This window comes from Scyliorhinus canicula, chromosome 11 (genome assembly GCF_902713615.1).
Source record: "Scyliorhinus canicula chromosome 11, sScyCan1.1, whole genome shotgun sequence".
Classification (NCBI taxonomy): Eukaryota; Metazoa; Chordata; class Chondrichthyes; order Carcharhiniformes; family Scyliorhinidae; genus Scyliorhinus; species Scyliorhinus canicula.
Window position 1 is genome coordinate 38,139,108 of NC_052156.1, and position 13,516 is coordinate 38,152,623.

Genomic DNA, 13,516 nt, shown 5'->3' on the forward strand with positions numbered 1-13,516 from the left:
GTACAACACTCCCCAAGATGATATCTTTAATTTCAGTCCCAAAACTGCACCTGTAGCACCAAATTAACATGCACTGCTCACTTTGTAGTCTTGGTCTGTTTAGGAAGATAATGGAGAATGTCTGAGCCATAAAAATTATGAGTACGAGTACAGTACAGTAATCCATTGCGTGCTGCATTTTCATTTTACAGGGAACTATATGTTGAAGCATAAACAGCGTGCAAAGACATATTGATATGGCATATATTACAGATCATAAGAAATATGAGTTATTTGTTATTTATTAACTGAACTTTATAAATCTCCAACATTTGCAACCCCAAGACCTTGGAAGGCTTCTCTTCTCACTTCATGTTCAATAAGGGCAGCACGGTAGCACAAGTGGATGGCACTGTGGCTTCACGGCGCCAGGGTCCCAGATTCGATTCCCCGTTGGGTCACCGTCTGTGTGGAGTCTGCATGTTCTCCCCGTGTCTGCGTGGGTTTCCTCCGGGTGCTCCGGTTTCCTCCCACAGTCCAAAGACGTGCACGGTAGGTGGATTGGCCATGATAAATTGCCCTTCGTGACCAAAAAGGTGAGGATGGGTTATTGGGTTACGGGGATAGGGTGGAAGTGAGGGCTTAAGTGGGTCGGTGCAGACTCGATGGGCCGAATGGCCTCCTTCTGCACTGTATGATGCCTGTTCTGCTTTGTATCCTTCAATTTTTTCTTTGTCTTTTTGTTTGAATTGGGACTGTATTGTTTGGCGAGTGAAAACTCCTTTCCAAACATTCTCTTTCCCATCAAGCCATTTGCAGAATCCTGCAAATTTCACTCAAACTGTTTCACTTTCTACATTCATTGCAAATCTTTGTCAAAAGCCCCCACCTGCAGATTTGACAGCGGGCGCGGGTGGGGAGTATGGTGGGAGGCCCAGAAATTGTCTTCACGCCAGCATGAATTTATATCCCGGGGAGAGTGCCAGGGCACTGCCCAGGCATGACCCTCTCCCCACTGGGATCCGTACTTATCCCTGTGCCCCTGGCAGGGACTATTTGTCAGGTCCCCATTTGTCAGGACCTGTTATAAACCCCACCAACATGACATCACATCAATGGGAGGGGGGAAATCCATACATGAGGCAACAATGCAGCAGGGAAGCCCACTAATTATATTAAAATGTATGGCAATGAGGTTTCATGACGGAAACCCCGTTACATCTTTTCAAGGGGATGGGGACAATCACAACGGGAGATCCTGCCAGCAGGAAAGAAACTTTGGGACTCCCCTCGATTCTCTGCCGCCACTGAAATCCCCACCATTAAGTTCTACAATTCTTCCATATTCCACAATAATGTAGATGGACTACACTTCCCTTTGCCATATCTGTAGTGATATCATGGTTGTAATTCACTGACTGACTGCTCGGAGTCTCACGAGTATATAAGTGAATGTTAGGGTCAGGTGACCCCTCAGACTGACTGGAGGAAGCTAGAGACAGGTTGCTTGCACTTGATCTTACTATTATTCATCTGTTGTTTTGTGTGCAGTTTACCCACAGTTAATGTTAATAAATCGTTCATAGCTTTAGCTATAAATGTTCTGGTAATATAAATCAGGCCATGCGACAAGAACATTACAATGTCACACTTGTTGTTTTGGATCAAGTTGAAAGACTTCAAATTATACAAAAAATATCCTGGTAGTTTTCACAATCCTGTTGACAGGGACTTAAGGGAAAACATAGGGGAAAATAATAGCTTCAGTAATTTTGGAAAACTATTGGGCACAGCGCAGTGGAAAACAACATAATTTGTCAAATTAAGTAGCACATTAGTTTGCCTGGGTTATTCTCTCTTCCAATCTCTTCCCTCGGGCAGAAGATACAATAGTCTGAGAACACGCATTCACAGATTCAAAAACAGCTTCTTCCCCACTGTTACCAGACTCCTGAATGACCCTGTTATGGACTGAACTGATCTCTTTATGTATTGTCTCTACTGAGTAGCACTGCACTCCGTATGCTTCACTCAATGTCTGTGCCTATGTATTTACATTGTGTATTTATCATATAGCCTATGTGTTTCATGTATGGAAAGATCTGCGCGTACTATACGCAGAACAATTGGCGCGATTCTCCCAGAGGGAGACTGGGTGCTGACGCCGGAGTGAAACCCAGAGTGTTTTACTCCGGCGTCGGAGGCCGCTCCTCGCCCCCTATTCTCACCCCCCCCCCCCCCCCCCCCCCCGGGGGGGCTAGGAGTGGCGTTGCGAGAAACTTGGCCGCCGGGCCTTGACGCTTGTATCAAAGCGGCGCGCCGAGAATGACGCGGCCGGCGGCGCCTAAGCGACGTCAGCCACGCATGCACAGGTTCGCCAGTTCCAATCCGTGTATGCGCAATTGCCGTCTTCCCCTCCGCTGCCCCTCAAGACATGGCGGCTTGATCTTGCGGGGCGGCGGAGGGGAAAGAGTGCGTCTCTTAGAGACGCCGGCCCGACGATCGGTGGGCACCGATCGCGGGCCAGTCATCTCCTGAGCACGCCCGTGGTGCTCGATCCTCCCTCCGTCCCCCACAAGCTCCACACTTACCTGTCGCGCGATGTTCACGCCGGCAGCGACCAGGTATGGTTGGCGCAGGCGTGAACCAGTTGGGTTTGTCAGGCTGCTCGGCCCATCTGGGCCGGAGAATCGCCGGTCGCCAGTCGCCGAATTGCCCCACGATTCTCCCACCCGGCGTGGGGAGTGGAGAATCGTGCCCAATACTTTTCACTGTACCCCGGTACATGTGACAATAAATTTAAATATAAACAATTGTAGCAGTCCCTTAATTCGCTGTTTATTTAATTTCCCATCAATAAAATCCCATCCCAAAGCCTGGAATATGAATTTTTATAGAGGTTCTCCTAATTGTCAGCTCCAACCATAGAACCATAGAATTTCTACAGCCAACAAGGAGGCTATTTGGCCCATCGCATCTGCACTGCCCCTCCGAATGAACACCCTAACAAGGCCCCCACCCTATCCCAGTAACCCCACAACCTCACCTAACCTACACATCCTTGGACGCTAAGGGGCAATTTAGCATGGCCAATCCACGTAACCTGCATATATTTGGACTGTGGGATGAACCCGGAGCACCCAGAGGAACCCCATGCAGACACGGGGAGAACGTGCAAACTCCACACTGACAGTCACTCGAGGCCAGAATTGAACCCGGGTCCCGGGCGCTGTGAGGCAGCAGTGCTAACCACTGTGCCACCATACCACCCATAACCTTGGAGAAAGAACTGTGGAAACACTGGAAAATAACATAAAGAGGGTGTGTAGTGGTTTTTGGGGGGTTTTGTGGCTCTGCCGTTGATGTTTTGTCAAATGAGGAGGCGTACCCTAGCAAAAGATCACCTCCATCTGATTAGTGTATTTTTTAATTCATTTTTATGGGATGTGGGACACGCTGGCCGGACCAGCATTTGTTGTCCATCCCTAATTTCCACTGAGAAGGTGGTGGTGAGCTGCCTTCTTGAACCTTTGCAGTCCATGTGCCGTAAGTACACCCAATGTGCTATTAGGGAGGGAGCTCCAGGATTTTACCCAGCAATAGTGAAGGACTGGTGATAAAATTCCAAGTCAGGATGGCAAGTGACTTGAAGGCGCATCTGCAGGTGGTGGTGTTCCAATGTATCTGTGCCCTTGTCCTTCTCGATGGTAGTGGTTGTGCATTTTGTAAGTGCTTCCGAAGGAACCTTCATAGTTTCCTGCAGTGCAGAAGGGAGTGAATGTTTGTGAATGGGGTGTCAATCAAGCAGGTTGCTTTGTCCTGGATGGTGTTGAGCTTCTTGAGTGTTGCTGGAACTGCACTCATCCAGGCAAGTGGGGTGTATTCCACCACACTCCTGAATTGTGCCTTGTAGGTGTGGCCAGGCTTTGGGGAGACAGGAGGTGAGTTACTTGCCGCAGAATGCTGAATCTCTGACCTGCTCTTGTAATCACATTTATATGGTTAGTCCAGTTCAGTTTCTGGTCAATGGTAACCCCAGGTTGTTAATAGTGGGGATCCAGTGATGGTAATGCCATTGAATGTCAAGGTGTGATGGTTTGATTTTCTGTTATTGGGCATGGTCATTGCCTGGCACTTGTGTGGCGTGAATGTTACTTGCCACCTGTTAGCCCAGGACTGTATATTGTCCAGATCTTGCTGCATTTGCACGTGGACTGCTTCAGTGTCTGAGGAGTCGCGAATGGTGCTGAACATCAAGCAATCATCAGCAAACATCCCCACATCTGATCTAATGTCGGAAGGAAGGTCATTGATGATGCAGCTAATGATGGTTGGGCCCAAGACACTTCTGTGCGGAACTCCTGCAGTGATGTCCCGGGACTGAGATGACTGATCACCAACAACAACAACCATCTTCCTTTGTGCCAGGTGTGACTCCAACCTGTGGAAAGTTTTCCACCTTATTTCCATTGACTCCAGTTTTGCTCAGGCTGCTTTATGCCATACTCGATCAAATGTTGCCTTGATGTCAAGGGCTGTCACTCTCACCTCACCTCTGAAGTTCATCCCCTTTGTCCATGTTTAAACCAAGGCTGTAATGCGGTCAGGAGCTGAGTGACCTTGATGGAATCCAAATTGAGCCTCAGTGAGCAGTAAGTGCTAAGTAAGTGCCGCTTGATAACACTGTTGATGACCTTTTCCATCAATTTATTGACGATGGAGAGGAGACTGATAGGGCTTTAATTGCCCGGGTTGGATTTGTCCTACTTTTTGTGTACAGGATATACTGGGCCAATTTTCCAAATTGCTGGATAGATGCAGTTTGAGTGCCTGTTTTGCTGAACAAGAATGGTTTTGGAGTTGGATTAGCAACAGGGAGTTGACATGGTGAGTTGTAAGGGGGTAAGTAGTAATTAAACTTAATTTCAGGGATAATTTAAAGCTAAATTAGTTCTTTAATCGAGTAATTAAAAGCTTCTCTTTTGATTATTGCAGTTTAGTTGCATTTCTGAGACAGGAGTCAGCTGAGTTACTCTCAGCTGTAGCTGATAACTGCACAACTGGTTTAATCCAGTTTTCAAAGCATTGTTTTTGAGGCCTATAAAAAGAGGAGCCACTGAGTGCCTGTTTGGCTGAACAAGAGTGCTTTTGGAATTGGGTGAAACTGGGAGGTGCAGCCAAAAAAGACTGAGTGTGGAGCTTAGTCTCAGTCTGGGCAGGAGCGGAGCACAGTTGAGTTTCATAAACACCAAAGTTGTATTCCTGTTCTCATTGACTTCACAGTCAGTGTCACAGTGAAACAAAAAGGGGGTGATTCTCTGAGCCCTATGCTGCACCAGAGAATCGGTGCAACTGCTCCCTGACGCCCTGATGCTGGTGCATGATTCTCTGAGGTGTGGAGAATTGGTGCCATTTGCGCTGGCGTGATTGATGAGGGCTGCTGCAATCGGTGGGGCCGCTGATTCTCCGGCCCGGATGGGCCAAGTGGCTGTGCAGATATGACAGAGTCCCGCTTGCGCCATTCACCCCTGGTTGCTGCCGGTGGGAACTCTATCTGGAACAGATAGGCATTGCTTTGGCCGTAAAGATACTCCAAGATGATATGCTGCCTCCCTGGTGCCAGGGTCAGAGATGTCATTGAACAGCTGCAGGGCATACTGAACGAGGAGGGCAAACAGACGAATAGCCTAGTAACATTATTACCAACAATATAGGCAGAAAATGGGATGAGGTCCTGAAAGCAGAATTTAGCGTGCTAGGAGATGAAAAAACAGGACCCAGAAGGTAGTAGTCTCTGGATTACTTCTTGTGCCACGGGCAAGTGACTATAGAAATAAGAGATCAGTCCAGATGAATGCCTGGCTGGAGAAATGGTGCAGGATGGAGGGCTTTAGATTTCTGAGACATTGAGACCCTTTTTGGGGGAGGTGGGAGGTGGATGGTTTGCACCTGAACCAAAATGGGACTAGTGTCCTTGCAGTGAGGTTTGCTAGTGCTGTTAGGGAAGATTTAAACAAACTTGGCAGGAGCCTGGAATCCTGAGAGAAGATTCAGCAGGGGTAGATGCATAGCCAAAATTAAAAGAGACATCAAGTGGGTCAAGAAGGCATAGAATGTCTGGACCAGTTAGAGATTGGCAAGATTGGATGGTATTTATTTTAATACAAGGAGTCTGACGAACAAGGCATATGAATCGAGGGCACAAATTAAAACGTGGGTATGATATCATTGCTGTCACTGAGAGAGGGGCAGGATTGGTAGCTCAATATTCCGGGATACAGGGGGTGGGATTCTCCAATCCCGCGGCAAAGTGTCCAAGTCGTCGTAAACTCTGTCATGTTTTATGACTGCGTGAACGGGCCGCTCCCACGTCTAATTCTGGCCCCTATAGAAGGCCAGCACGGCGCTGGAGCGATTCGCGCTGCTCCAGCTGCAGATCCCGCCGCGAACTGTACGCCGCGGGATCCACGTATGCGCAGTTGCATCGGCGCCAACAAAGACATGTGCAGTGGCGCCGGCGTCAACACACGCATGCGCAGTGGCCTCCTTCAATGTGCCGGCCCCGACGCAATATGGCGCAGGGCTACAGGGGCCGGTGCGTAGGAAAGGAGGCCCCCAGCCGCAGAGGTCAGCCCGCCGATCGCTGGAGACCTACGGAGGAGACCGAGATGGATCGTCCACTCGATGCACTAATGTGCTGGGCTCCTCCATCATTGAGGAAGGGGATATTTGTGAAGCCACCTTCTCCACTGAGTTGTTTAATTGTGCACCACCACTCACAATTGGATGTGGCAGGAGTGAAGAGCTTAGATCTGATCCATTGGTTGTGGAGTCGCTTAGCTCTGTATTACTTGCTGCTTATGCTGTTTGTAGCTTCACAAGGTTGACACCGCATTTTTCGGTATGCCTGGTCATGCCAATGCTCTTGCACTTTTCACTGAACCAGGGTTGGCCCCCTGGCTTGGTGGTAATGGTAGAGTGGGCAATATACCAGGTTACAGATTGTGGTCGAGTACAATTCTGCTGCTGATGATGGCCCACGGCACCTGATGGGTGCCCAGTCTTGAGTTGCTAGATCTGTTCTGAATTTATCTCATTTTGCACGGTGGTAGTATCACACAACATAATGGAGTGTATCCTTGTAGCCACCAGGACTGTGCAGCGGTCTCTCCTACCAAAGGACAGATCATGGACAGATGCATCTGTGGTTGGTGAGGATGAGGTCTAGTATGTTTTCTATCTTGTTGGTTTCTTCGCTATTTGTCGCAAACCCAGTCTAATAGCTACGTCCTTTAGGACTTGGCCAGCTCAGTCAGTAGTGGTACTACTGATCCACTCTTGGTGATGGACATTGAATTCCCTCACCCAGAGTACATTCTGTGCCCTTGCCCTCGGTGCTTCCTCCAATTGGTGTTCAACACGAAGGAGTATTGATTCTTCAGCTGATGGGGGACAGTACTTGGTAATCAGCAGGAGATTTCCTTGCCCATCTTTGACCTGAAGGATCATGGAGTCCGGAGTCGATGTTGAGCACTCCCACAGCCACTCCCTCCCAACTGTATGTCACTGCCACCATCTCTGTTGGGTCTGTCCTGCTGTTGGGGCAGGAAATACTAAGGATGGTGACAGTGGTGTTTGGAACCATGGGCGAAATTCTCCAACCCCGCGCAGGGTAGGAGAATCGCCCAGCGGCGCCGATAATCCCGCTCCCGCCATGTTCACAATTTTCCCACCCGCCATAAAACGGCGTTCTTCAAATCCCGCCGCCTGCCTCGGAGAACGGCTGGCGCCGGCGGGATGCCATTGTTTATTGAGGCCTAATTATTCTCCGGCCCGGATGGGCCGAAGTCGTGGTCACGGCGGCAAAAATCAAAGTTGGCTTATAACTGCGTCAACCATTGATGATGGTTGACGCCGTTCAGCTTGGAGGTGGGTGACAGGCCGGGGACAAAGATAAATGACCTACTTCGGGGGGGGGGGGGGTGTGAAGAGAGAGAGTGAAATCACTTACTTTGAGTGCCGGTGGGTTGGGGGGAGGGGTTGTGAAGAGAGAGAGTGAAATCACTTACTTTGAGTGCCGGGGGGTTGGTGGGGGTGGGTGGGGGGCTGGGGGGCTATTTATATCATGTTTCGCCGGGCGGCGTTGATGATGTCACCCGACGTCAACCGACGCGCTACTTCCGCAGCGGGTGAAACTGACGCGTACAGCGTCGCTCCGCTGCTGGCCCTTTCAGGACGGGAGATTTCGGGCTGATAAGCGGGCCCCGACGCCTGAGTCACCAGCGCCGTTTTTGCCCGCCGGTCAAGGGCGTCATGAATTTCGGTGAATTTCGCCCCATATCTGTAAGGTTGTCTGTCTGGTTTAGAAAAGTGCAGAAGGAGGCCATATGGCCCATCCAGTCTGCACAAACCCTCTGAAAGAGCTTTTTCTTTTCTTTTTATTCACTTTTTGTTGTAGTATTGATGCAACTGAGTGGTTTGCTAGGCCACATCAGAGGCCATTTTAAGAGTCAACCACATTGCTGTGGATCTGGAGTCACATGTAGGCCAGACTAGGTGAGGACTGCAAATTTCCCTCCCTGAAGGACATTAATGAATCAGCTGGGTTTTGTATAACAATCAACAATAGTTTCATGGTCATTGTTAGACTTTTCATTCCATCTATTTATTGGATTTAATTTCCACCATCTGTCATGGCGGGGTTCGAACCAGCATCCCCAAAGTGTTATTAGATCATAAGATATAGGAACAGAATTAGGCCATTCGATCCCGATGCCATTTGATCATGGCTAATATGTTTGTCATCCTCATTCTCCTGCCTGCGCCCTGTAACCCCATATTAATTAAGAACCTATCTATCTCTGTCTTGAAGATAGAACCTATCTATCTCTGTCTTGAAGACACTCTGTGACTTGACCTCCACAGGCTTCTGCGGCAATGAGTTCCACAGATTCCCCACACTGGCTGAAGAAATTCCTCCGTTTTGAAGGATTGTCCCTTCAGTCTGAGGCTGTGCCCTCGGGCTCTGGTCTCTCCTACTAGTGGAAACATCCTCTCCGTGTCCACTGAGGCCTCTCAGTTACCCTCGGTCTCTGGATCACCATTCCACTGACAAAACCACACCTCTGTCTCCCCCAAAATATGATAAATAACTTCAATAAGCAACTTCTCGCAGTGGCAATACCCAGTATGAAATGTGTATTTTTATTGTTATTGTCATATAATCCTCTGAACAGAAGGGAAAAGGTTATAATAAATATTTAAAATATAAAATGCATAGTACATGAAAGGTACACCAAAAACAGAGTGCCTCCTGAATATAAAATATTTTGCTTAAGGAGGAGTAAAATGCAAGATAATTAATAACAATGTGATTTGTTCTAATGTAACAGTCAGCTTTGATAATTTAGTTCGGTAAACAGTAGTATATATCTTTCATGTTACTTTAGATATTAGCTGAATCACACTAGTTACAATCGACTCTCAAACTTTCAAAATTAATCGGAGCTGTTTGTGATGATTTAAAGCATTAAAAAATATCCATTAATTATTCCTGAACAAATTGGGGGACATGCAGGCTGTCACTTGTCAGAGCCCAGCATCCACTGCAATTATCTCTTTGCAAATGATCTCAATCTCGCCAGTGATTAGACCTATTTTTTAAAATTCTGCAAGCAAATTAAATCAATTTATTTGACATTTGAATGACTAGTAGTCACAATAAAGACTATAAATGTCAGAATGCATTGAAATGTTCATGCCAAATGATAAATCATTAGAAGTTAATTGTAGTTCATCACAAGATGCTTGTCACTGGCGTTTATAATGTAAATGGGTTCCATACCCCCTGGGTTAACTAATATAAGGAATATTCTATACATATACTGGCAGAGATTTTATCTGATGTCAACTCTTATCAGTTGAAATTTATTTATAATATTTTCAAAAATAAATCAAATTATTTCTTCTATAATTTCAAGAGCCTCCCAGGTCCCAGGAGGATTATCATGTTGTTAAATCGCTTATGGGCCTAATCTTTATATCCACTTCCCAAAAGTACATTTTTAAATCCCACATGTGGTACTGTATTACTGCCATCTGGAGGAACAGAGGACAAATTACACTAAACAAACAAGTCTCGTCTATCCAAAAAGAGCCAGTTATTAAGATCAGTCTATTTTAAGAAAAGACAAATTAGTCTGTGCAAACATAGACTGAGGCACTTATTAAAACAATATATTAATGACCATAATATTTATTTTATGATGTGATTTGTTCTCCAAAACCATTTTCCCAAACGCCTTTAGCAGTTCAGCAATATTGCATAGGTACGTTCTGTCCACAAAAAGCAGGAAAAGTCCAACTTTTCAAATTATCTCCCCATTAGTCTACTCTTAATTACCAGAAAATGTAATGAAGATGTTGTCAACAGTGCTATTAAGTGGGACTTACACAGCAATAACCTGCTCACTAGGCCTAACCATCTTCACCTGCTTTGTCAATGGCTTCCATCATAACATAAAAGTGGAGATGTGCATTATGTTCGCCACCATTCTCAACTTTTCAAACCGTCCCTGTCCAAATGCAGCAAGACCTGGGCAATATTTAGGCAAGTAACATCCATGCCATGCAAATGCCAGGAAATGACCATCTCCAACAAGAGAGAATCTAATCTGCTCTCCTTGAGATTCAATGGCATTGTAGTTGCTGAGTCCCCATTGTCAACATAATAATAATAATCTTTAATGATCTTTATTATTGTCACAGTAGGCTTACATTAACACTGCAATGAAGTTACTGCGAAAAGCCCCTCGTCGCCACATTCCGGCGCTGTTCATATACACTGAGGGAGAATTCAGAATGTCCAAATCACCTAACAGCACATCTTTCGGGACTTGCGGGAGGACACCGGAGCATCCGGAAGAAACCCACGCAGAAACGGGGAGAACATAGAACATACAGTGCAGAAGGAGGCCAGTCGGCCCATTGAGCCCACTTAAGCCCTCACTTCCACCCTGTCCCCATAACCCAATAACCCCTCCTAACCTTTTTCGACACTAAGAGCAATTTAGCATGGCCAATCCACCTAACCTGCACATCTTTGGACTGCCATGATGTGGAGATGCCGGCGTTGGACTGGGATGAGCACAGTAAGAAGCCTTACAACACCAGGTTAAAGTCCAACATGTTTGTTTCAAACACTAGCTTTCGGAGCACTGCTCGTTCCTCAGGCGAATCGCCTGAGGAACGAGCTGTGCTCCGAAAGCTAGTGTTTGAAACAAACATGTTGGACTTTAACCTGGTGTTGTAAGACTTCTTACCATCTTTGGAGTGTGGGAGGAAACCGGAGCACCCGGAGGAAACCCACGCAGACAAGGGGTGAATGTGCAGACCCTGCACAGACAGTGACCCAAGCTGGGAATTGAACCTGGAACCCTTGTGCTATGAAGCAACAGTGTTAACCACTGTGCTACCGTGCCATCCACATCCAGTACCTGAACTGGACTAGCCAGATAATTACTGTGACTACACTGGTTAAGGCAGTGGTTGGGAGTTCTGCGATGAGTAACTCAACTCCTGGCTCCCCAAAGCCTGTCCATCATCTAGAAAGCTCAAGTCAGGAGTTTAATGGAATACTCTCCATTTGGTTTGACGAGTGCAACTCCAACAACACTCAAGAAGCTGAACCGCGTTGAGGACAAATAAATCCATTTGATTAGCACCCTTTCCACCACCTTAAGCATTTACTCCATGCACCACCAATCCACAGTAGCAACAGTATGTACCAGCTACAAGATGCACAGCAGCAACTCACCAAGGCTCGTTTGACAGCACCTACCAAACCCACAACCTCTATTATCTAGAAGGTCAAGGGCAGCAGATACATGGGAACATCATTACCATCATATTGTCCTCCAATTCACAGACCACCCTGACTTGAAACTGTATCACATTCCTTCACTGTCTATGGGCCAAAAATTTGAACTCGCTTCCTAAGAGCACTGTGGGTATTCCTACAACACATGAGATTCCAATAAGAAGGTACCTCAACACTATCTTCCAAGGGCAATTAGGGATGGGCAATAGATACTGGCCGAGCCAACAACACCCACATCCTATGAACAAATATATTTTTGTATAAAGCCTAGTAGTACTGGATCAGAGGTCATGAAACCAAATCCAACTTTAGTACATGATGAAATGCATTTCAGTGAATCTGGTCAGAGTGGAGTTGTTAATACAAGTTGGGGTGACAAAGGGTTCCAGCTTTCCTCAGCTAGATAGAGAGGTGACCAAATCAGCTGTTGTCCTAATTCCCAAGCATTATTCAATCATCGCAGCAGAAGACATATGAGCGGACACTAGTTAGTGAAGATTGGGTTGGCTGTGTTTCTCAATTACAAAATTTACAGCTCAGCAGAACAATAATGCATTCCAAGCTACCTGCTGATATGCTTCAGTCTTTATAAAAGACCATATATCATAATACAGTAGAGCCTTCCATATCTTATAGTGAATGCTGAAAGACAAATGGCAGGTAATAATTGCTCAGCCTAAGGGACCTTTGGATTTTCCTTATTAATTACCTCACAGCTTTGTCGACTGCAACTTTTGATAATGCTGGCAGATCAATAGTTACAATGCTCACGGGGAATTTGTGACTTTAAAAGATAAAACTTGTGAATAAAAATCGATTTTTAAAACGTCCCCTTCATTCCTTTCAGAATAAATAATGACAAATGAAACAAAGGAAAAGAGACTACAGTGGACACAAGAGGGACATTCATCTGGATTCTTTATTCTCCCTTTATTATCAGTGTAATAAATGCAACCTATTCATGCAGCCAAACTCATATAAACCAAAGAAAGACAGAAGAAGCATCCTGGGTGTGTGTTGTTAAATACAAGTCCATTTCATAAGTGAAGAAAGCTTTGTGCAGAAGATGGTGCACCTTAAATTTTGATGCTATCTTCATGTAAGAAATAGCAATTCTAACAATACTCTCTCTTTCTTTATTGCTTTTTATAGTTTAACAACACAGGTCATGGAAGCATTTGCAGCCAAGCTATTATGCTGGTTACTGATGGAGCCGTGGATACTTATGATACAGTATTCGCAAAATACAACTGGCCAGATCGAAAGGTGAGCAGTACATGCTTTACATCCTATTGTAGGTTTCCATAGTCATCAGAAAATTGCTCATATTGAGAGCAGAACTTCTTCTCGACTTAGAGCAATTTATTGTTTAACTCCTTGACTCATGTAGGATCAAACATTAAAAGAATGTGGCAGTCTCCAGTACAATAGTATACACATGCATTAATGCTGCTGCAGCTCGACAAGCTGTAATTTCCTCATTTTGAAATTATAATCAACATTCTCTCCATCTGTTCATGAGAATCACAAGCCAATCAAGATGTTAGGCATTGATCAAAATGGTGGGTCAACCTTGGTTCCCTTTTGTTGGATTTTGGCTCAAAAATGTTTAGTCTTGCCTGATCATTGAGGATGTTCCTGTACCAATGGTGTTTTGTT

At 45.9% G+C, this 13,516-nt stretch overlaps 1 protein-coding gene across 5 annotated transcripts in view; it reads left to right on the forward strand.

Moving 5' to 3' along the window:
- Positions 1 to 13,516, forward strand: part of cacna2d3a (calcium channel, voltage-dependent, alpha 2/delta subunit 3a) — a 1,093,156-nt gene that overhangs the window by 579,978 nt on the left and 499,662 nt on the right. For all 5 annotated transcript variants that reach the window (XM_038812776.1, XM_038812778.1, XM_038812775.1 and 2 more), the window contains one exon: positions 13,010 to 13,123. In XM_038812776.1, the coding sequence (XP_038668704.1) occupies positions 13,010 to 13,123 (114 nt within the window). The remainder of the gene's footprint in view (positions 1 to 13,009; positions 13,124 to 13,516) is intronic.